The sequence below is a fragment of the Chlorocebus sabaeus genome, chromosome 22, assembly GCF_047675955.1.
Source record: "Chlorocebus sabaeus isolate Y175 chromosome 22, mChlSab1.0.hap1, whole genome shotgun sequence".
In the NCBI taxonomy this organism is placed as follows: Eukaryota; Metazoa; Chordata; class Mammalia; order Primates; family Cercopithecidae; genus Chlorocebus; species Chlorocebus sabaeus.
Window position 1 is genome coordinate 48,979,445 of NC_132925.1, and position 23,115 is coordinate 49,002,559.

The window sequence follows — 23,115 nt, forward strand, 5'->3', positions numbered from 1 at the left end:
TCCTTGACTAGACCCCTCCAGGCTCCCAGATTCTGCGGCTAGTGGAGACCAAGGACTCCATGGGAGATGAGGATCCATTCACAGCTAAGCTGAGCTTTGAGGTGAGGGTGCCTCTCTGGGTGACCTGAAGGAGGGCATCCTCTATCCCTTCTCCTGTGCACATGGGGACCCTCAGCTAGCACAGTAGTGGAGGAGGATTGGCCAGAACTTCCAGATGTGGTGGCACGAGGGAGGGGCAGGACCCTTTCCTGTGGGGCATGGGAGCCATGGCTGCCCCCAAAGGACCATGGCCAAGGGCACAGGTCTGTGGACAGGGAGGCAGCTTCAGCTCTGGTGGGAGGAGCTTGTCACTGTCGGGGTCACCTGGGTTTAGGAAGCAGGTCCTCTCTCGCCACTGCCAAAGATTCCAGGATCATAATCCACACAGATGTGTCACTGTGGCTGAGTGAGGACACTGTGCCTCCTTCCCGCCCACCCTGCAGCAGGGTGGCTCAGAATTCGTGCCAGTAGTGGTAAGCCGGCTAGTGCTGCGCTCCATGAGCCGCCGGGATGTCCTCATCAAGCGCTGGCCCCCGCCCCTGAGATGGCAATACTTCCGCTCACTACTACCTGATGCCTCCATTACCATGTGCCCCTCCTGCTTCCAGGTAGGTGGCCACCCCAGCAGCTCACGTGTGCTTCTCTTGGCCACTTTTCCCTTGCCCAAATGTCCCTCTGGGAGGTCTGGCCCCTTGGAGGAGGGGCACGTCCATGGCTCCAAGTTGGGACAGAGGCTTGGCTGTCCTCTGCCTGTACTTGCATTCCATGTGCTTCACCAGACCCTGTGCTGTCCACACCCTCCCCAAATCAGGAGGACCAGCAAGTGTGATGTGCTTTTGACCTTCACTCAGAAAACAAGGAACCCCACAGCCCCCTCCCATCTTCCCTTCCAGCCCTCAAACAAAGGTGCTGCAGGTCTGTGTCCGGCCCTGACCACTGCCAAGCCCCCTCCCCTTGAGAGGCAGTGTGTCCCGGCCCCAGGCGTAGGGCTGATAAGCACTAGGGCTTCAGCCTGGGCTTATGGCTGTCTTCCCTCAGATGTTCCACTCTGAGGACTATGAGTTGCTGGTGCTTCAGCATGGCTGCTGCCCCTACTGCCGCAGGTGCAAGGACGATCCTGGCCCATGACCAGCATCCTGGTGATGGCCTGCACTCTCTCCCCGCCTTGAGGTCTACTGGGCTGTGAAGGAGAATAAAGAGTTAAACTGTCAGAATGTGTTTCTTGCCCAGATGAAGTTTGTGTTTTTTTGGGGGGGGCCTTGTGTAACCACAGAATTCCTATTTATGGCATTTCATGCCTTGTAAATAGCACCAGGAGATGAGGAAGAGAATGTACATATATTTTCTAAGGAAAAAAATCTGTTACTTTCAGAACGGCTCCGAGTTGTTCGTGGCAGCCTGCTGGAGTCCGCCGATCTGTCAGACCGTTAGCATGTACATTTTGCCAACAGATTGCCTCAATAATAACAAAAGGGCTCCTTATTTTCATCACCGTCTACATTTTAGCAAATCTTCTTATTGTCTGCAACTTAATTTCCATATGCAAAAGTGCACCTGTTTCTAATTTGAAAGGAATATTACATTTGTGTGCTCTTAACATTTAATCAAAATGGCAATATGGAAAGGGGTAGGGGAGCAGGGATTTTTTTTTGTTTATTTATTTTGATTTAATGGGGATCCATCTTGACAAGAAAAAATACCTGGGTCCAAAGAAGATGGCAGGAGTTTTTTTAAAAAGCCTTCTGTTTGGTAGCCCAGTCAAGGCTCCTGTCCAGGCCGTGGAGCTGCCCTCTTCCGTCCACCTTCCCCAGCCCCACAGAGCAGCTCCAGCCCAGTGGAGACTCTTCCATTTGGAACAGCTCCTGAAGCAGGGGGCTTCCGTTTGAGATTCCATGCTGCCAAGGTCCCTTCCCTCAGGCATCACTGGTGTCCAGTCCAACAGCTTGAGGGTGTGGAAGGAACAGCACACAGAAGCTGAGGAGAACTCACATGTATTGGGGACATTTTTGGCACCAGCCACATTCCATGCTGTCTCAAGCCTCTCAGCAGCCCTGTGAAGGAAGGGTTATGATTTCCAGTGGGGCTGGGAAGGGGGTTGCCAGGGCCCGGGGGTGCCTCCAGCCCTGGGAGGGGCGGCCCACAATTTGTCCAGCCCCGAGGCCCTGCCCCTATCACCCCCACTCCACCTGCCAGAGGTGGCAATGCAGCACTTCATGAAAAGCGCAAGAGCAGCCGGACACAGGCAGGAGAAAGGGTATGAGCTGCCATGCCATGCTGAAACTCACCCTCCCCTTGTGCTGCAGTATTGATTCCTTACAACCCGCCTGTGCAGGGGGCAGGGCAGGGCAAATGTGCCCATTGCAGGAACGCAGACACTGAGGCCCCAAGGAGAGTGGCTGCAGAGGCCCCCAGTGGGAAGTGTCGGAGATAGAGCCTCATCCCACAGCCCCTGCCCCGCCCTAGACCGCCCCTCCTCCCTGCCTCCCTCCGCATCTCTCTGGAGATGATGGAGGAAAAGAAAGGAAGGGAGCCAGACAGTTGTGCCAACAGAACTCCTCCATCGAGTGTCTAATTACTTACCATCATGCATGCGCCCTCCCACTAAACATTTATTAGTGTGTTAGGATTTCCATTAGCGCATGACTTGAACTGAAATCATTTGCATATGGCTGGGAAAAAGAGGCGAAGGAGAAAACAGCTCCAGCTACCCAGCAGTCAATCACAGTGACAGATCAGATGGTCCCTGGCTGGAGGCAGGGGAGGGTTCCAGCCGAGACTCTAGCATGCATCCCCTCAGCCGAAGAACACAAAATGAGTGTGCTCTGCTGGGTTCTGCTGCCCCGGGAAGCTCAGCTCCAGAGGCCTGAGTGGGACGCCTATTCAGTCAGATGCACTTTCCGTGCATCATCCAAGGCTGCCTGTTATGCAGGTGATGACACTGAGCCTCAGTCATGTTATTTTTCATTCAGCAAATATGCATTAAGCCAAGGCATATTTGGTTGCACCTGAGTGCAACCTTTGTGCATAAGCCCTGTGTCTGGCTGCTTTTCTCTCTCAACCTGATCTGGGTCTGAACCAAGTCCAGTCTTTTCTCCAAGGCTGTTTCCCCATCTGCACAAATGGGCCCCCTCCAGCTCTGACTCCGAGGTTCCAGCCTCAGTCTGCGTCTGTGAACAGCGCTGATGATCCTGTTGACCCCTCAAGTGCCTGTGACAAGAAAGGCACCACAGGGACCTGGCGATGCCCATTGAACTAAGAGGACACTGAGGCCAGACAGGAGCGGCTGCTGGAGGCTGCACAGTGGAGCAGTGATTCTGGCCTGTAGCCTGTAGTCCCAACTACTCGGGAGGCTGAGGTGGAAGGATCAGTTGAGCCAAGGACAGGAATTCAAGGCTGCAGTAAGCTGTGACTGCACCACTGCACTCCAGCCTGGGCAACAGAGCAACATTCATCTCTAAACATTGAAAAATTGTTTTAAGAAGACAAATGAGATAATCATTGATGGTAATGACTGTGTAAAAACTGAACATGGCTGGGTGTGGTCACTCACACCTGTAATCTCAGCACTTTGGGAGGCCAAGACAGGAGGATCGCTTGAGCCGGGAGTTAGAACAGCTCAGAGAATATAGGGAGACCCCATCTGGCTGGGACTGGTCCTGACCTCTCATCTCCCAAGTGCTCAACATTGTGCCCATGTTCTTGGAATGAGGAAGTAAGGGAGAGGTGGACTGGGCAGCCTCAGGAGGACCCGACTGTAGACGCACCTCAGGCAGCTGGAGGTCCCCAGGCCTTGGTTTCCCCTCTTTCCCCAGCAAGGCTGTGAGGCCAGGAGACCCTGGTGGCTATCGCACAGGTGGGCAGAGGCCCCTCCTCCAAGGTTGCTCTGTCTCTTCTCTGGCTCGGAGTCTGTGTGCCCACAGCAGAGGCCACCACTGGGCAGGGTGCTTACCCTGGGCCTCCCTGATTCTCCCCCTACAGATCTAGAACACTGGCCTAGTATGGAGACCTCATCATGGCCCTCCCTGCTTGCCACCTGCAGCAGCTGCCCATGCCATTCAGCCAACACCCAGACCCCTAGGTCTGCCCTCTGTCCCCACCACGCCACCCTGGGGGGCCCAGCACCTCCAAGCCCAGCTGGCCCTCCCTGTCTGCCCTGCTTAGGAGACTCTTTTGAGGCTCTTTTGACCCTCCTGGTCCACCTTTTGCTCCTCTGGGCTCCCATAGTACTGGGACTCGGAGAAAACTCTCATCTCTCACGCTTAGTTTCCCATCAGTGCCCCCTGAGACTGGGAGCCCCTTGAAAGCAGGAACTGTTTGGGATCTGCCTCAGTGTCCCCAGGGCCTGGTGCGTATAAGGAGTTTGGCAAATGCTAGAGTAGAAAAAAGAAAGAGGAAGGAGGGAATGAGAGCTGGTCTTTCCCCCTCCTTTATTCCCCCTTGATGCTCTCAGTGCCGTTGAAGGCCTCACGTAGCCTTGGTGATGCAGCCAGGTGGGGCTGAGCCATGTAGGGGACCAGGAGAAAGAAAGCCAAGGAAGAGGAGGAGGAGGAGGCGGAGGAGGAGGAAGAGGAAGAGGAGGAGGAGGAGGCGGAGGCGGAGGAGGAGGAGGAGGAGGAGGAGGAGGAGGAGGAGGAGGAGGAGGAGAAGGATGCTGACCTAGCGGCTCCTCTCACAGCAGCTCCTCTTTTGCAGAGGCTGAAGAGCGAGTTGTGCCCTGCAAGCTAAGCCCCTAATCCTCCAAGGCAGAGGCAAAGCCGGGCTCCTGAGGGCTGGGACTCGGGTGCCCCAAGATGGCTGCATCCAGACATCTTGGCTCAGGAAGCCCTACACACACCAGCTTGGCCAACACCCACACCATGGGTTTCTCTGGACTGCCCGACACAAAGTGTGGGTGCTGGCCAGGCCTGTGTTCAAATCCCAGCTCTGCAGAGGAACTTTGACCCTGCGTGGCCCAGATTCCTCAGTGGTCAGTGGGGAGTTAGACCCTCCTCACAGGGGGCAGGAGGAGTTGTTCATTCATTCGACAAATGTTTATTGAACACCCCCTGTCGGTTGTGAGCTCAGAGGCAACGATGAACAGGCCAGGCTGGTCCTGCATTCTAGAAAGAGATGGGAAGTCAGTCAATAAGAAGACAAATGAGGCCAGGTGTGGTGGCATGCCTGTAGACCCAGTTACTTGGAAGGCTGAGGAGGATCACTTGAGCCTAGGACAGGAATTCAAGGCTGCAGTAAGCTATGATTGCACCACTGCACTCCAGCCTGGGCAACAGAGCAAGACTCATCTCTAAAAAACATTTAAAAATTGCTTTAAGAAGATGAATGAGATAGTTGCTGATGGTGATGACTGTTTAAAAACTGAACATGGCTGGGTGTGGTCACTCACACCTGTAATCTCAGCACTTTGGGAGGCTGAGATTACAGCCTCCCAAGTGGCTCCCAAGGCAGGAGGATCACTTGAGCCTGGGAATTAGAGACCAGCTTGGACAATATAGGGAGATCCCATCTCTACAAAAATGAAAATAAATTAGCCAGGCATGGTGGCACACACCAATGGTCCCAGCTACTCAGGGGTTGAGATGGTGGATCGCTGGAACCCAGGAGGTTGAGGCTGCAGTGAGCCATGATCGTGCCACTGCACTCCAACCTGAGTGACAGAGCGATACCCTGTCTCAAAAAACAATAGGCCAAGTGTGGTGGCTCACGCCTGTAACCCCAGCACTTTGGGAGGCCGAGGCAGATGGATCTCTTGAGATCAGGAGTTAGAGACCAGCCTGGCTAACCTGGCAAAATCCCGTCTACTAAAAATATAAAAATTAGCCAGGTGTGGCACCACGCACCTGTAGTCCTGGGTACTTGGGAGGCTAAGGCAGGAGAATTGCTTGAATCCAGGAGGAGGAGGTTGCAGTGAACCAAGATCGCACCATTGCACTCCAGCTTGGGTGACAGAGCAAGACCCTGTCTCAAAACAACGACTAAACCTGGTGGGGGTGCCTGGTGTGTAGGATGGTCAGGCCCAAGGACATGAGTGAGCAGAGACCTGAAGGAGACTTAGGAAGAGATTAATACTGTCATCAGCAAACATATTGATCACTTACAAGCACTCCCAATAATCCTATTAGGTAAGCACTATTATCATTCCCATTTTACAGAGTGGAGAACCGAAGCACACTCTCGGGAGGGCGGAGGAGCTGGCTGCACCCAGGCTGTGTAGCCTTAGTCCAGATGTAAGGGTGGATGGAAAAGAGCCTTGCCCAATGAGGGAGAACAGTGAAACCAAGGCTGTAGGGTCTAAAGATTCACGAACCAGGCTCTCATGGGGAAAGCAGGTGAGGTTTACTGTATAGGTGGATGTGCACGCGCCCCACACTGAGGTTTCCTTGTCTCAGCAAACTGAGGCCCAGAGTGGGGAAGGAAGCAGTACTACCGTGGTGACTCAAAGACCAGCTAGAATCCAGCCTCCTCTCCTAGAGGCTTCCGCTGCCCCGCCCCAGGCCTGTGTGACTCAGTCTAGGGCCTTTCCATTACCCCAGCTAAACCTTTCTTTAGTCATTTATACCATGGTGTGAATGGCTGGCTGGTCCTTCCTGAGAGCTGTCTTTGATGAGGGGAGGGAGGCATAGCACGGTTTGGGAAGCTGATACCCATGGAGCCCAGTTGACTGTGTAGGTTATAACGCAGGCTGCCACTGATTTGTAACGGGACCTGATCTACTCTGCAGAGCTAGTCCTCAGTCTTTTCATCTGCAAAATGGATGTAGCAGAGATGGTCAGAGTAGGTGACTTCGAATGACCCTTCCACCTCACTATGAGTCTGTTGTCCTGAACAAAGAGCATTTTTTGTTTAAAAAATATTTCTTGGGCCGGACACGGTGATTCATGCCTATAATCCTGGCACTTTGGGAGGCCGAGGAGAGTGGATCGCTTGAGCCAGGAGTTCAAGACTAGCCTGGGCAACATAGCAAGACTCCACCCCTACAAAAAATACAAAAATTAGTGGTGTGCACTTGTGGTCCCAGCTACTCAGGAAGCTGAGGTGAGAGAATCGCTTGAGCCCAGGAGGCAGAGGCTGCAGTGAGCTATGATTGTGACACTGCACTCCGGCCTGGGTGACAGAGACCTTGTCTCAAAAAAATTTTTTCTTTGTCAAGCTTTACAGAATAAAGAGCACTGTCACCTCAGTGATGGCTGTTAGTTCCCCATTACCAGGGTTCCATGAGGTTGCAATTGTGAAACCCACAAAGGAGGAACCTGAGACAGAGAGGGGAAGTACTGAGATCATCTAGGGGGACTTCATTCATTCATTCCCCCACTCATTCATTCAAGAAATATTCAGGAGCACCTTCGAGGTGCCAGGCCCTGGAGACACATCAATGAACAAAACAGACATAATCCCACCTCTTTCCACCACAGGCCAAGCACCATGCTGGGCTCTGGGAACCCTGTTGTGAGCAAGATAGACCTAGGCCCGCCCTTGTGGACTCACATTACAGGCAGGGAGACGAGCACGAAACACAAATAAAAAGCTTCCGTGCTGCCAGAAGCACTAGGCAACAAGCAAGGTGCTGGGGTACTGCTAAGCTGTGTGGGGTGGGGGCTCAGCCCGGCCAGGGAGGGGCTGGGTGTGGGTCAGCCTTGACCCAAGGCATCCAGGACACCCTCCTTCTGGCCATAAGGGTCCACGTCAGAATCAAACCCCCCACCTTAACCTCATTAGCGTTGGGCATAATCACCAGGCCAAGCGCCTTAAACTACAAGAGGCCCCATCCCACCCGCCCTGCCTTAGTCCTGCCACGTGTGCCAAACCCTGTTACACCCAACACCACCCAGGCCAGGCAGGGGGCTGGAGCCCAAGTGGGCTACAGGGAAGGGGGCACTCTTCTGAGCAGACAGATCTGGGAATCCTGGGTGGGAGAGACTGGGTATGACAGAGATGAAGGGATGTTTCCCTGGCCTCAGGGCTCTGCACTCGCCGGGGTCCTTCTGCCTGGATGTCCTTCCCCTGAAGCTTCCTCCTGTGTTCCATTCTCGGCTTAAGCTCCAGCTTCTCAGAGAAGCCTCCTGTGTTGGGAGTGGCTGCGAATGAACTGTCCCTGCTGTTTTTCGCTCCACTATTCGTTTGTGGTCCCTGTGCCCCCTCACCCCACAGAAACATGGCTTCTTGTGGGCAGGAGCTCGCTCTTTCATGTCCCCTGTGTGTCCCCCAGGACAACGCACCTTGTCTGGGCCACAGTAGGTGCTCAATACACATGTTGGCTGGATGGTGGTCCCTGAGCGGCCACACTTCAGGCACTGTCAGCACCTGCACAGGCCACCCTGGACACCCCGCTTCATTCTTAGGAGGTGTCATCGTGTTCCTTGGACAGCGGGGAGAGGGGGACCTGCCAGTGTTGGCCTCCATTTGCCCCCAGCCATCTGCCCCCAAGGCTCCTGACTACTTTCTTTCTCACAGTACATCCTGCTGTTCTGGAATCGGCCCTCATGGGGCCACCTGGCACATGGCATTTGAGGCCCTCGTGGCTGACCAGACCTCCCCCAACAGTGCCCTGTCTGCTGCCTCCAGGGCTGGCCTCCCTTTCAGACTGGAGTCCCCTGAGGGGCTCTGTCCCTTCCCTGCTCTGGTAGCCCCCTCCATCCTCCCTCCCTCCACTCCATCTTTGGGGCATCCGAGTCACCTTTCTACCCCAGTGATCTGCCCAAGCCACTGCCCACTTCCCTCTGGATAAAGCCAGGCTCCCCGGCATCCAAGACCCATCACAACTGCCCCCAGCTCAGGTCTTCCCCACCCAGCCACCTGGCAAACTGCTCCTTCTCTCAAAGGCCCAAACGTGGCCTCCTGGACTGCATCCCCCAGGCAGTCAGGCCCCGTCTCCACCTCACAGACACCTTGGGTGGAATCTGCTTCTTCCCATATCTGAGTCCTCAGCCCCTGAGCTCCTCTGGGCAGGGCTGTTTCTTTCCATCTTTGTATTCCCAGGGGCCCGCAAATAAATGTTTAATGAACGAACAAGAGAGTGAATTCCAATTCCATGCAACAATGATTGGGCTCCTGGGCCCCAGGCCATGTGTCTGGCACTGGAAATAGAAGCTGCAGGATGCGGCCCCTGCCCTCATGGAGCTCCTCCTGTCAGAGGAGTGTGGGGACTGGACGAGCCCAGAAGTAACTTGCGGGGGAACGAACAGGTAAGGGGCTGTGTGACGAGATGAGAGACTGGGAGAATAAACTAGAAAGTCTCTCGCTGTCCAGAAGCTCACTGTCCAGTCCAGACGAAGATCTGAAGTCAGCTCGTACTAAGCCAAGGGAAATGGCACAGACACCCACGGTCCCTATTTCAGACCAAGGCCACCAGACTGAGCTGGGACCTTGGGACAGACAAGCCATGTAGAAGTTAGGGGCCTTCTCCCTTTCCCAGGGTCCTGAGTACCTCTCCTCCCTGACCTCAGGCTTCCTCCTGGTGTCACCTTGGCCCCTCTTGGAAGCCAATTAGGCCCTCAGTTTCTGCAGCGGGATTAATATGATTATGAACACCCCCAATCTCCCAGATGCTGATTCAGCCAGGAGCTTAGGAGGGGGAGGTCACTTTATAAGGGTCTGGGGGGGTGAGAGCCCAGAGTCATCCAGTCGGGGCCCTGAGTGGCTGAGCTCAGGCCTTTGCAACATTCTTGGGTGGGAGCAGACGCGGGGCAGCCACAAGGGCCACAGCCATGAATGGCACGGAAGGCCCTAACTTCTACGTGCCCTTCTCCAACGCGACGGGCGTGGTGCGCAGCCCCTTCGAGTACCCGCAGTACTACCTGGCCGAGCCATGGCAGTTCTCCATGCTGGCCGCCTACATGTTCCTGCTGATCGTGCTGGGCTTCCCCATCAACTTCCTCACGCTCTACGTCACCGTCCAGCACAAGAAGCTGCGCACGCCTCTCAACTACATCCTGCTCAACCTAGCCGTGGCCGACCTCTTCATGGTCTTCGGTGGCTTCACCAGCACCCTCTACACATCTCTGCATGGATACTTCGTCTTCGGGCCCACAGGATGCAATGCGGAGGGCTTCTTTGCCACCCTGGGCGGTATGAGCCGGGTGCGGGTGGGGCGTGCAGGAGCCCGGGAGCATGGAGGGGTCTGGGACAGTCCCGGGCTTGGCGGTAGTGGCTGAGAGGCCTTCTCCCTTCTCCTCTCCTGTCAGCGTTACCCAAGGCCCTCATATATTCAGTCAACAAACACCATTCACAGTGATAGCCGGGCTGCTGTTTGTGCAGGGCTGGCACTGAACGCTACCTTGATCTTACCTGGAGCAACATGCGCTTACCTAGTTTCACAGCAAGAAAACTGAGCTGAGGCTCAAAGAAGTCAAGTGCCCTGCTGGGGGTCACAATGGGATGGGGGCAGAGTTGAGTTTGAAGCCCGCATCCATCTTGGGCCGTGTTCGCAACACCAAGCCTCTGTTTCCCTTGGAAAGCAGGTCAGACCCAGGCTGGGCACTGAGGAGAGAGCTAGGCAAGCCAGACCCCTCCTCTCTGGGGGCCCAAGCCCAGGGTAGGAAGTGGATTCTCCATTCTCCAGTCATTGAGTCTTCCCTGTGCTGGGTAATGGGCTCGGTCCCCTTTGGCATCCTCTGCCTCCCCTACCAGCCCCCTGTCCCTGGGTGCCCCTCTAGCCTCCGTGCCGCGCTCCAAGGCTCCTGGTGTTGAGAACTGCATGCAGCCCGTCTGAAGCAGCTGCTTTTTGCTTTAGAATAATGTCTTGCATTTAACAGGAAAACAGATGGGGGTGCTGCAGGGATAACAGATCCCACTTAACAGAGGGGAAAACTGAGGCAGGGAGAAGGGAATAGACTTATTTAGGGATGTGGCCAGGCAGCAACAACAGCCTAGGTCTCCTGGCTGTGATCCAGGAATATCTCCGCTGAGATGGAGGAGATGTTAGCGGCAGCCATTGCAAAGCTGGGTGACGAGGAGAGCTTACCACCAGTCACAAGCGTCACCCTGCCAGCCTTGCCCTCTCTCCCCCATGTCCAGGTTGCCTCCTCGGTCCCATTCTCAGGGAATCTCTGGCATTGTTGGGTATTTGTTACATTCAATAATCACAGATCACCCAGTTCTGGCCAGAAGGTGGTGTGCCACATACGGATGGTGGTTCTCTGCAGGGTCAGTCCCAGTTTACAATTATTGTCCCCTTCACTGTTAGGAATGTCCCAGTTTGGCTGATTAACTATATGGCCACTCTCCCTGTGGAACTTCATGGGGTGGTGAGCAGGGCAGATGTCTCAATTTCATCATTTCCTTCTTCTTCCTCTGGGCAAAGCATTGCCCATTGCTTCATGGCTCCTAGGAGAGGGCCACACTTGCCCATGTTGTTTCATCTCCCGAGAAGAGAGAGGGAGGAAGGACTGCCAATTCTGGGTTTCCGCCACCTCTGCATTCCTGCCCAACAAAGAACTCTGCCCCACATTAGGATGCGTTCTTCTGTTAAAAACAAACAAAAAAACCCCACAACTCCCTACCGAGTTCTCAGTCCAGTCGTGACCCCCTGATCTGATTCGTGTCCCTCATGGACCCAGAGCACTAAGCAAATAACTTCCCCCATTCCCTGGAGCTTCTTTGCCCAGCTCTCCTCAGCATGTGGTCCCTCCGCCCCTTCCCGCTCCTCCTAGTGCCAAGCTCTCTCCTTCCCCAAGGCCTCCTCAAGTCCCTCTCCCACTCCTGGTTGCCTTCCTAGCTACCCTCTCCCTATCTAGGGGGAGTGCACCCTCCTTAGACAGGCAGTGGGGTCTGCTGACAGCCTGCTGACTGCCTTGCAGGTGAAATCGCCCTGTGGTCCTTGGTGGTCCTGGCCATCGAACGGTACGTGGTGGTGTGTAAGCCCATGAGCAACTTCCGCTTCGGGGAGAACCATGCCATCATGGGCGTTGCCTTCACTTGGGTCATGGCGCTGGCCTGCGCCGCACCCCCCCTCTTCGGCTGGTCCAGGTAATGGCATTGAGCAGAAGGGAAGAGGCTCCAGGGGTTCTTTGTAGGGTCCTCCAGTCAGGACTCAAACCCAGTAGTGTCTGGTTCCAGGCACTGACCTTGTATGTCTCCTGGCCCAAATGCCCACCCAGGGTAGGGGTGTAGGGCAGAAGAAATAGACTCTAATGTTGCTAAAAGCACTGGTCCCATCTCCTGAGCTCTATGTAAAAGAGAATCCAAGACATCCCAACCCTTCACCTTGGCTGTGCCCCTAATCCTCAACTAAGCCAGGCGCAAATTCCAATCCTCTTTGGTCTAGTACCCTGGGGGCAGCCCCCTCTAACCTTGGGCCTCAGCAGCAGGGGAGGCCACACCTTCCTAGTGCTGGTGGCCATATTGTGGCCCCTGGGAACTGGGTCCCATTCAGCCTCTAGGCGATTGTCTCCAAATGGGGCTGAGATGAGACACAGTGGGGACAGTGGTTTGGACAATAGGACCGGTGACTCTGGTCCCCTGAGGCCTCGTGTCCCTCTGTCTCCAGAAAATTCCCACTCTCACTTCCTTTTCCTCCTCAGTCTTGCTAGGGTCCATTTCTTACCCCTTGCTGAATTTGAGTCCACTCCCTGGACTTTTTCCCCATCTTCTCCAATCTGGTCTAGTTCCATCCTCCGGAAGCACAGCCTCTGGACGCTCTGGGTTTCCTGAGGCCAGTCAACTGTCACCAATATCAGGAACCATTGCCACATCCTAACAACGTGCCCTGGAAACCTTGTTTCCAGAAGCTGCACAAAGATCCCTTAGATACCCTGTGTGTCCATCTTTGACCTGGAAAATACTCTCGCCCTGGGGCTAGGAAGACCTCAGTTTATACAAACTGCCTCAAATACAGAGCCTCCCCTCCTCCTCACCAACCTCTGCCTGGCATAACCCTAGGCTCAGAGGGCAGTGGATGCTGGGACTGGGCATGCTGGGAGAGGCTGGGTGGTATCATCTGGTACCGCAGCCACCAGTGAAGCGACAATGATTCCACAAGGTGTGTCTGCATCCCCATCTGATCCATATTCCATCCTGTCACCCAACCATGCAGACGCTTATGATCCCCCTTTCCAGGAAGGGAATGTGAAGCCCCAGAAAGGGCCAGCGCTCAGCAGGCGCCTTGGCCAAGTCCCTCACAGGCGGGTTCTCCCTATCTGCCCGTCCTCAGATACATCCCCGAGGGCTTGCAGTGCTCGTGCGGAATCGACTACTACACGCTCAAGCCAGAGGTCAACAACGAGTCCTTTGTTATCTACATGTTTGTGGTCCACTTCACCATCCCCATGATTGTCATCTTCTTCTGCTACGGGCAGCTCGTCTTCACCGTCAAGGAGGTACGGGCCGGGGAGTGGGCAGCCTCACGGCTCTGACAGTCCAGCCCCCAGCATGTATCTGCGGCTCCTGCTCCCTGGAGGAGCCATGGTCTGGACCTGGGTCCCTTGTCTTACAGGCCGCTGCCCAGCAGCAGGAGTCAGCCACCACACAGAAGGCAGAGAAGGAGGTCACTCGCATGGTCATCATCATGGTCATCGCTTTCCTGATCTGCTGGGTGCCCTATGCCAGCGTGGCATTCTACATCTTCACCCACCAGGGCTCCAACTTCGGTCCCATCTTCATGACCATCCCAGCGTTCTTTGCCAAGAGCGCCGCCATCTACAACCCTGTCATCTATATCATGATGAACAAGCAGGTGCCTACTGCGGGTGGGAGGGCCCCAGTGTCCCAGACCACAGGCACTGCCTGCCAAGGACAAACTGCATCCCAGGGCAGGGGAGGGGGCTCCATCAGGGCTACTGGCAGCAGTCTTGGGTCAGCAGTCTCAATGGGGAGTGTGTGAGAAATGCAGATTCCTGGCCCCAGCCAGATCTGCTGAATCTCAGGGAGGGCCTAGGAACCTACATTTCCAACAAGCTCTCCACAGGTGGCTCAGATGCTCACTGAGGTGGGAGAAGCTCTAGTCCAGATAGTTCTGGAAGCCCAATGTCAAAGTCAGAAGGTCCCAAGAGGGGAATGGATGGGCCAGTCTCCATAAAGCTGAATAAGGAGCTAAAAAGTCTTATTCTGAGGGGTAAAGGGGTAAAGGGTTCCTCTCCAAGGAACTCAGAAGTTGGGGTAAACAGTCTCTGAAGTCAGCTCTGCCATTTTCTAACTGTGTGACCCCAGGCAAGTCAATTCCCCTCTCTATGCTTTGGTTTCCTCATCCATAGAAAGGGCAAAACGCCAAACTCTCAGATTACAGGAGATAATTTACAGAACACCCTTGGCACACAGAGGGCACCATGAAATGCCATGGGCGACACAGCCCCCTCGTGCTGGGTCCCTGGCATCTCTAGGGGTGAGGAGTGTCTGCTTAGCAAATTTCCTCCAGGAAGCCAGATTTGAGTGGACGGGGTGCTGGAACTGTGAGGGGCAGAAGCAGGGAAAGGGTTGGGGCAAACCTCACTAACGTGACAGTTCCAAGCACACTGTGGGCAGCCCTGGCCCTGACTCAAGCCTCTTGCCTTCCAGTTCCGGAACTGCATGCTCACCACCATCTGCTGCGGCAAGAACCCGCTGGGTGACGATGAGGCCTCTGCCACCGTGTCCAAGACGGAGACTAGCCAGGTGGCCCCGGCCTAAGACCTGCCTAGGACGCTGTGGCCAACTGTAGACGTCTCCCGTCCCCCACACCCTCCCCCAGCCACAGCCATCCCACCAGGAGCAGCGCCTGTGCAGAATGAACGAAGTCACATAGGCTCCTTCATTTTTTTTTTTTTTTTTAAGAAATAATTAATGAGAGAAAAATGAGGCTCCTCACTCACCCGGGACAGCCTGAGAAGGGACATCCACCAACACCTACTGATCTGGAGTCCCAGGTTCCCCAAGGCCAGCGGGATCTGTGCCCCTCCTCCTCCCAACTCATCTTTCAGGAACACAAGGATTCTTGCTTTCTGGAAAAGTGTCCCAGCTTAGGGATAAGTGTCTAGCACAGAATGGGGCACACAGTAGGTGCTTAATAAATGCTGGATGGATGCAGGAAGGGAGGAATGAAAGCGAAGGGAGAACATATCTATCCTCTCAGACCCTCTTAGCAGCAGCAACTCATACTTGGCTAATGATAAGGAGCAGTTGTTTTTCCCTCCCTGGGCCTCACTTTCTTCCCCTATAAAATGGAAATCCCAGATTCCTGGTCCTGCCGACACGCAGCTACTGAGAGGACCAAAAGGGGTGTGTGTGTGTGTGTGTGTGTGTGTATGTGTGTGTTTCAGCATGTTGTAAATAGCAAGAGCTGTACAGATTCTAGTTCATGTTGTGAATAACATCAATTAATGTAACTAGTTAATTATTATGATTATCACCTCCTGATTGTGAACATTCTGAGACTGGGCATTCGGATGATGGGGTTTCACCCAGCCTCGGGGCAGGTTTTTAAAAATTAGCTAGGCGTCAAGGCCAGACCAGGGCTGGGGCTGGGCTGCAGGCAAGGACAGTCACAGGAATGCAGAATGCAGTCATCACATCTGAAAAAACAACATTGGGGGAGTGGGGCGATGAAGGCCAAGTTCTCAGTGAGGGTGAGATTGGGCCTGGGGTATCACCCCTACTGTGAGGCCCCAGACCCCGTGCCTCCCCTTCCCAGTGTGGCTTATGGAGAGACGGGCCTTTCTCTCAGCCTCTAGAAGTTACCTGCTCTTTTGCCCTAGCACCTGGGCCCCAGCATCTAGAGCATGGAGCCTCTAGAAGATACGCTCACCGGCCCACATTTAATGAACAGCTGAGTCCCTGATGTCATCCTTATCTCAAAGAGCTTAGAAACAAAGAGTGGGAAATTCCACTGGGCCCACCTTCCCTGGGGATGTTCATGGGCCCCCGTTTCCAGTTTCCCTTGCCAGACAAGCCCATCTTCAGCAGTTGCTAGTCGATTCTCCATTCTGGAGAGTCTGCTCCAGAAAGCTGGCCACATCTCTGAGGTGTCAAAATTGAGCTGCCTCAGTAACTGCTCCCCCCTCTCCATATAGGCAAAGCCAGAAGCTCTAGCTTTACCCAGCTTTGCCTGGAGACTAAGGCAAATTGGGCCATTGAAAGCTCAGCTCCTATGTTGGTATTAATGGTGGTGGGTTTTGTTGCTTTCAAACTCTTTATCCGCAGGATAGATTGAAACTGCCAGCTTCCACCTGATCCCTGACCCTGGGATGGCTGGATTGAGCAATAGGCAAAGCCAAGCAGCACAGAGTCCCCTGGGGCTAGAGGTGGAGGAAGCAGCCCTGGGAATGGGAAAAACCCCAACTTTGGGGTCATAGAGTCACAGGTGACCCATAAAACTGCAAACAAGTTTTGTCACCTCTCTGAGCTTCCTTATCTGCAAAAGAGAATCTTAAAACTGACCTTGGCTGGGCACAGTGGCTCACACCTGTAATCCCAGCACCTTGGGAGGCCAAGGCGGGCAGATCAGGAGGTCAGGGGTTTGAGACCAGCCTGACCAACATGGTGAAGCCCCATCTCTACTAAAAATACAAAAATTGCTGGGCATGGTGGCAGGCGCCTGTAATCCCAGCTACTCAGGGGGCTGAGGCAGGAGAATCGCTTGAACCCGGGAGGGAGAGGTTGCAGTGAACCGAGATCACGCCACTGCACTCCAGCCTGGGTGACAGAGGGAGAGTCCATCTCAAAACAAAACAAAACAAAACAAACAACAACAACAAAAAACAAACACCTGATCCTAAGGGGATTAGATGAGATTGTGGACTTTAAGTGACCAGCCTAGCCTGGCATGCAGCAGATGAGAGACTTTGGCAATACTGGGCCTCAGTTCAGAGCTGGCCTTACTAGAGACCCTGTCCCAAAGGGGAACAGGATGGAGCTGTAGCTCCCGATAGTCATCCCCTCCTCCAAGGTGAGGAAGGAGGGCAGGAGCATGAGATAGCAGATCCTTGGTGCCTTGGTGGGGCTGGGGCACATTGCGCTGGGATCTCTATCATTGGCCCTCTTTACTCTGACTCACTAGGTAATATCAGTCAGGATACTTTTGGTTGCAAGTGATAGGAAATCCAGCTCATTTGGGCTGAAGCAAAAGGCACACATTGCTGGCTCCACGTGAACAAAAAGCCCGGGGCTTCAGGTACAGCATATCACCATGCCTGAGATGGTGATTAATTCTGTGATTGGCCAGGCCTAGGTCACCTGATCATACGTGGCTCATTTATGCCTGAGGTTCCAATTTTTTGGATTTTTGCAATCAGACCTTGGCAATGACCTTGAACAATAAGATATAAATAACTCACACATGCTTAGCGTTCCAATAATGGAACACTAGGCATACACAGGTCTAACTGCATCACCATGACTGGAATGGGGATTCATCCTCTGATTGGCCAGACCTAGGTCACAAGCTCACCCTGCAGCCCAGGCAGGCTGAATGGGGAGAGGTAGGTTTCACAAAGGAAAGCCCAGGTGCTGTTACCTGAAGTAGGAGGGCAGGAGGCAGGGTGAGCAGAGCCTGCATCAACCCAGAGGGAATGGACTCTAAGTTGGTATTTTCTGGGCACATGGCTGGACCAGGCCTCCCTGTCTCCTCATCTCAAGGACATGAGGGAGAAGATTCCTATGGGTGGTCCCAAAGGTTTTGGCACCTTTTGTTTTGGATGCTGTGTTGGGCCAGGGTGACAGTGGGTGGGACAGTGGCATCTTAGCTGTCCTGACTTGCAGGGAGCCCATCCCAGCTCCCCACCCCAACCCCCAACCCAGTCCACTTTTTCTGAGAAATGGTACATTTGCCCCAGCCTCATGTCCAGAGGAAAATTTTACTCTAACACCAGAACATTCTCTGGTTTGTCCTGATAGACAGGAAAGCCTCCACCTCCTTAATTTACAAATGACTTGACAGTTGCTTAGTGGCACTTGCGTATAAAGAGAAGGAGCTGCTGCCCTAAGCTGCAGTAAGTTTGTCCACACTTCATCTCCAGGCAGCCAGCAGGAGGTACAACCTAAGAGGTACAGCCTCTTAGGTACAATGAGACTATCTCTATCATTGTAATGATGCCTAAGAGGTACAGCCTCTTAGGTACAATGGCAGCTCCATTCAATCAAACCTGAGCAAGCTGACCCCATGCCAGAATGCACTGGGGACTCAGATGGCCACAGAGCTCTCTCACGCCAAGGGAGACATGCCCCCCTGAAAGCCTGAGGTGCCCCCTAAGGAGACAGTGGGTGCCCCTCTCAACTATGTAGCTTCAGGGCAAGTCCTCTTCTCTTCTCTTTTCTTTCTTTCTTTCTTTCTTTCTTTCTTTCTTTCTTTCTTTCTTTCTTTCTTTCTTTCTTTCTTTCTTTCTTTCTTCTTTCTTTCCTTCTTCTTTCCTTCCTTCCTTCTTCCTTCCTCCTTCGTCTTTCTTTTTTCTTTCTTTCTTTCTCTTTCTTTCTTTCTTTCTTTCTTTCTTTCTTTCTTTCTTTCTTTCTTTCTTTCTTTTCTTTCTTTCTTTCTTTCTTTCTTTCTTTCTTTCTTTCTTTCTTTCTTTCCTTTCTTTTTTGAGATGGGGTCTCGCTTTGTCACCCAGACTAGAGTACAGTGGTGCCATCATAGCTCACTGTAGCCTTAACTTCCCAGTCTCAAGCAATCCTCCTGTCTCAGCCTCTCAAGTAACTGGGACCACAGACACACAACACCACACCCGACTTATTTTTTATTTTTTGTAGAGATGGAGTCTCCCTATGTTGCCCTGGCTGGCCTTGAACTTCTGACCTCAAAGGATCTTCCTGCCTTGGCCTCTCAAAGTGCTGTGACTACAGGCATGAGCCACTGTACTTGGTTTGGGCAAGTCCCTGAATTGCTCCAAGACTCAGGCCCCTCAGCTATACAGGAGAGAATTATCCCACTCGGCAGAATTGTCTACAGGGTCTAATGAGAGTATTTGTATAAAGGGTGCTGTGCACAGTAGACATTCAATAAATGTGAATTCCCTTCCCAGAGACATGAACTAAGTTCAAAGGAGGCAGCCCCTTGTGTGGTGGGAAATGGACATGTAAGGAGATTAACACAGAGAGGGGGTCTCGCAAAAGCGGGGAAGCAAGTGCTAACTGCCCCGATATTCATTCCCTTTCCTTCTGTTAATAATATCATACTAGGTTCTAGCTGGGCACCTGGTTGCTCAACACAACACAGTATCTTTCAGCTTCTTTTGTACTGTGGTGGCAGGACATTAAGGTCCAGTCACTGTAGGGTACTCAGAAATGATGTGTGTAGTCTCTGGGTTGTGCATTTTGGAGAATGGAAGTGCCCTCCTTTTCCTCTTGTCTTTTCTTCCTGCTGGCTGGAAGAGAGTCATGATGACTGGAGCTTCTGCACCCACATTAGATCACGAGACAGAATCTGAGGACAGAGAATGGCAGCGTTCTCTGGTGTGTCTCACCATGGTTCCCCCATGCTGTCTTAACAGCCCTGGCCAACTTATACTTCAAGAGTTTCAGGAGGGAAGAGTTTCATGGTTTCTTGTTTAAGTCACTTGTGATTTTGGAGTTATAGCCAATTTATTTTCCTTCCTTCCTTCCTTCCCTCCCTTCCTTCCTTCCTTCCTTCCTTCCTTCCTTCCTTCCTTCCTTCCTTCCTTCCTTCCTTCCTTCTTTCCTTCCTTCCTTCCTTTCTTCTTTTGCTTTTCTTCTCTTCCTTTCTTTCTTTTCTTTTTTGAGACACAGTCTATTGCCCAGGCTGGAGTGCAGTGCCGCGATGTCAGCTCACTACAACCTCCGCCTCCTGGGTTCAAGCGATTCTCCTCCCTCAGCCTCCCGAACAGCTGGGATTACAAGAGCACACCGCCACGCCTGGCTAATTTTTGGTATTTTTAGTAGAGACAGGGTTTTGCCATGTTGCCCAGGCTGATCTCGAACTCCTGAGCTCAAGTAATCCGCCTGCCTCAACCTCCCAAAGTGCTGAGATTACAGACATGAGCCACCATGTCTGGCCTATGGCCTATTTCTTTACTAAAACAAAGAGCTTCCAGGCTGCAGCCCAGGAACTCAGGAATATCGAAGTGCAGGTCCTCTCTGAACTTCAGCTTCTCCATGTATAAATAAAATAGTGACTATAAAGTATTTATATGGACGTCGAATGTGGCAGTTTTTCTACCCCGCCCTTTACGCATTTACTGACTCAAAGTCAGGAAAGAAAAGTCACAAATGTCCTGATGTTACAGGGGCTGGAGTTACACAAAGCAGACACCCTAAAACTGCTTCCAAAAGTTCAGAACTGTGATCTTCAGAACTGCAATCTTCAGAACTGTAGGAAAGTTCACATGTAGGCCGACCCCATTCAGTGTTTCATAACTAGTTCTCAGCAGAAGTTACATTTCATATAGGCCTCAATAAAAAAATCACAGAAGCTCACCAAGCGGCCCGTCCTCCCCGCAGTCTGATGCTCAGAATTACCATTTCCCTGTAAAAAGGCAATCCTCTAGAGGAATTTTTAGAATATGCAGCACATTTTAGAGCTTCTTCCCTTCGAATGCGAAACTCGATCCTGGCACAGCCGGGAGCAGGGTTTCGGATGAAGCTCGTGGGAATGTTTCTATCGCTGAGTGTTGCTCTACTTCTCAATTCTTGGAAGTGTCCCATAAATGTGATCAAAATTGCTGCCCCCATTTGTGCCAACTTCCATTTGCCTCTTTGCTTCGGCTCCTGCTCCAGCATAGTCCCGGAAGATGGTTTTCAGGCCTCCAGCACTGGGACCTCCAGGCATCACAGTAATGGGTACTGAGCACCGACTGTGTGCCAGGTGCTGCCCTGGGCACCAGGGATACTACCAGGAACAAGACAGATACAGCCCTGCTGCTCCCCCAGAGCACAAAGGCTGGAGACACAGAAGGCAGAGCTGTGATTCAGAGCGCTTGAGGCTCTCCAGGACCAAGGCTGGGGCCTGGCAGAGCCCAGAGGAGGGGCCCCTAACCTTCTAGGGGCCAGGGAAGGCTTTTCTGAAGATGCGGCATCTACACTGAGGCCAAAAGATGAAGGGGAAAGAGTGCAGAGAAAGGGGGCAGTGCGTACAGAGGGGCCTTCTAGGCCAAGTGTATCAATTGGCTTATACGGCAAGACAAACAACCCCAACACTTCATGGCTTAAAACAACAAACTGCATGTCATTCATGACTCTGGATCAGCCAGACGGATCTGCTGATCTGAACCAAGCTTGGTCAATTTCGGTTGGGCTCATGCAAGCATCTGTGGTCAACTGGAGGGTTGGATGGGGACTCGCTGGTTGACCCTCAGATGGCCGGGTAACAGGGGTGACGGCCATGGGCCTCAGCATCTGGCAGGCTAGCTAGGGCTAGTTCACATGGCGATGGGACTGGCATACCATCACTTCTGCCATTGGTCAAAGCAAGTCATAAGATTTAAGGAATCCGCTCAGATTTAAGAAATGTGGGAGGGACCAGGTGCAGTGGCTCATGCCTGTAATACCTACACTTTGGGAGGCCAGGTGGGAGGTCACTTGAGGCCAGGAGTTCAAGACCAGCCTGGACAACATAGCAAGATTCCATTTCTAGTATATATATACATATTTTTTTTCTAGTATATATATAAAATTTCTAGTGTGTACATAAATATATACACACACACACACACACACACACATATATATATATATATTTTTTTTAATTAGCCAGGCATAGTGGTAAGTGCCTGGGTCCCAGCCACTTGGAAGACTGAGGTGGGAGATTACTTGAGCCCAGAAGGTCAAGGCTGCAGTGAGCTATGATTGCACCACTGCACTCCAGCCTGGGTGACAGAGTGAAACCCTGTCTCAAAAAACAAACAAACAAACAAGAAATGTGAGAGGGGTTGCAAAGTTGCATTGCAAATGGGCATAGATATGGGCAGGAGTGAAAAATTGGGGGCAATTCTGCATCAATTCAACGCACACAGAGGAGACAAAAGGGTCCTGATATCAGCACATAGCCCATTCCAGGAGCCACAGTGTGGGTGAATTGTGGGATTTGAGTGGGGAGGAGGCTCTTTAAGTCAGATGGAAGAGCATGAACTTTCACCCAAGGGCAGTGGGCAGCCATGCAGGGTGCTAGACAGGGGAGTGAAATCTGATTTCACTTTAGAACACTTTGATGGCCACAGCCTCCCCGAGTCCAGATCTCTGGTGATGGAGAGTCCTCTGGGAAAATTCCACAATAAAGAGACTACCTAGAGAAGAATGCATGTCTGTTTAAAACCCATCCCTTCCTCAGAGGTAACCACTTCTACTATTACCTTGGTATGAATCCATTCAGAACATTTTTCTACTGCTTGTGACTGGTAAGATAACAAAAACAAAAAAAGTTTAAAAAAATTAAAAAGAACTATTGTGCCTTCACACACACACACATACACACACACGCAAGTTTTGTCTTCTCAGTAGCTGGGGCATACTCTCCAATACATTCTGGTTCACTCCTTTTCACTACTGCATACTATTCCACTGTGAGAAAAGGCCACAGTTTACTTGTCTACTCTCCACCTGATGGGCATTTATGTTGTTCTGGATTTCTGCTAAGATTGAAATGAACATCTTTGCATGTAAGTGTATACATTTGTCTCAGATCTATACCTAGAGTGGAATGGGTGGGTTGTGGAGTGAGTCCCTCCTTAGTTGTATGAAACATTGCTGAATTGCTTTCTAAGGCGGCTACCAACTCACTCCCCACCCCCAGCAGCCATACTTTCTTTGAATCCTGGTCACTCAGTATTGATAGACACTTACATCTTTGTCATTTTGCTGAGTGTGAAATACAGCCTCATCCTTGTTTGTTTTCTTTTCTTTTCCCTTTTTTTTTTTTTTTTTTTTTTTTTTTTGACAGGGTGTTACCCTGTAGCCCAGGCTGGAGTGCAGGGGTGTGATCACAGTCCCTGCAGCCTTGACCTCCCAGGCTCAAGCAGTGCTCCTGCCTCAGCCTCCCAGGTAGCTGGGACTACAGGTGCACACCACCATGCCCAGCTAATTTTTGTATTTTTTGGTAGAGACAGGATTTCACTTTTTTGCCTAGGCTGGTCTTGAACTCCTGTGCTCAAGCAATCCTCCTGCCTCAGCCTCCCGAAGTGCTGGGATTACAGGTATGAGCCACCACACCTGGCCCCTCATCCTTGTTTT

At 52.4% G+C, this 23,115-nt stretch overlaps 2 protein-coding genes across 11 annotated transcripts in view; both read left to right on the plus strand.

The window, feature by feature from the left end:
* LOC103228067 (intraflagellar transport protein 122 homolog) overlaps positions 1-1,253 on the plus strand; it is an 89,069-nt gene extending 87,816 nt beyond the window's left edge. For 6 of the 10 annotated variants that reach the window (XR_005242042.2, XM_007985379.3, XM_007985380.3 and 3 more), the window contains 3 exons: positions 22-101; positions 483-647; positions 1,078-1,253. Coding sequence is in view for 8 of the 10 variants with exons in the window: in XM_007985379.3 (XP_007983570.3) it covers positions 22-101; positions 483-647; positions 1,078-1,167 (335 nt within the window). In the remaining 2 variants the exon portion in view is untranslated. Of the gene's footprint in view, positions 1-11; positions 102-482; positions 648-1,077 lie in introns of all 10 variants that reach the window. The other 4 variants (XM_038003491.2, XM_038003486.2, XR_005242041.2 and 1 more) reach the window with 3 other exon arrangements.
* Positions 1,254-9,581: 8,328 nt separating this feature from the next.
* RHO (rhodopsin) lies at positions 9,582-18,312 on the plus strand. Its single transcript, XM_007985378.3, has 5 exons — positions 9,582-10,101; positions 11,832-12,000; positions 13,184-13,349; positions 13,466-13,705; positions 14,524-18,312. The coding sequence occupies exons 1-5, from the start codon at positions 9,741-9,743 to the stop codon at positions 14,632-14,634; spliced, it is 1,047 nt and encodes a 348-aa protein (XP_007983569.1). The 5' UTR covers positions 9,582-9,740; the 3' UTR covers positions 14,635-18,312.
* The last annotated feature ends 4,803 nt before the right edge of the window (positions 18,313-23,115 follow it).

Bases quoted from the DNA above. Each gene is read 5' to 3' on its own strand.
- RHO (XM_007985378.3), top strand. From the start codon at position 9,741: ATGAATGGCACGGAAGGCCCTAACTTCTACGTGCCCTTCTCCAACGCG. The intron at 12,001-13,183 runs GTAATGGCATTG...GCCCGTCCTCAG, and splicing joins CCCCTCTTCGGCTGGTCCAG to ATACATCCCCGAGGGCTTGC. The intron at 13,350-13,465 runs GTACGGGCCGGG...CTTGTCTTACAG, and splicing joins TCGTCTTCACCGTCAAGGAG to GCCGCTGCCCAGCAGCAGGA.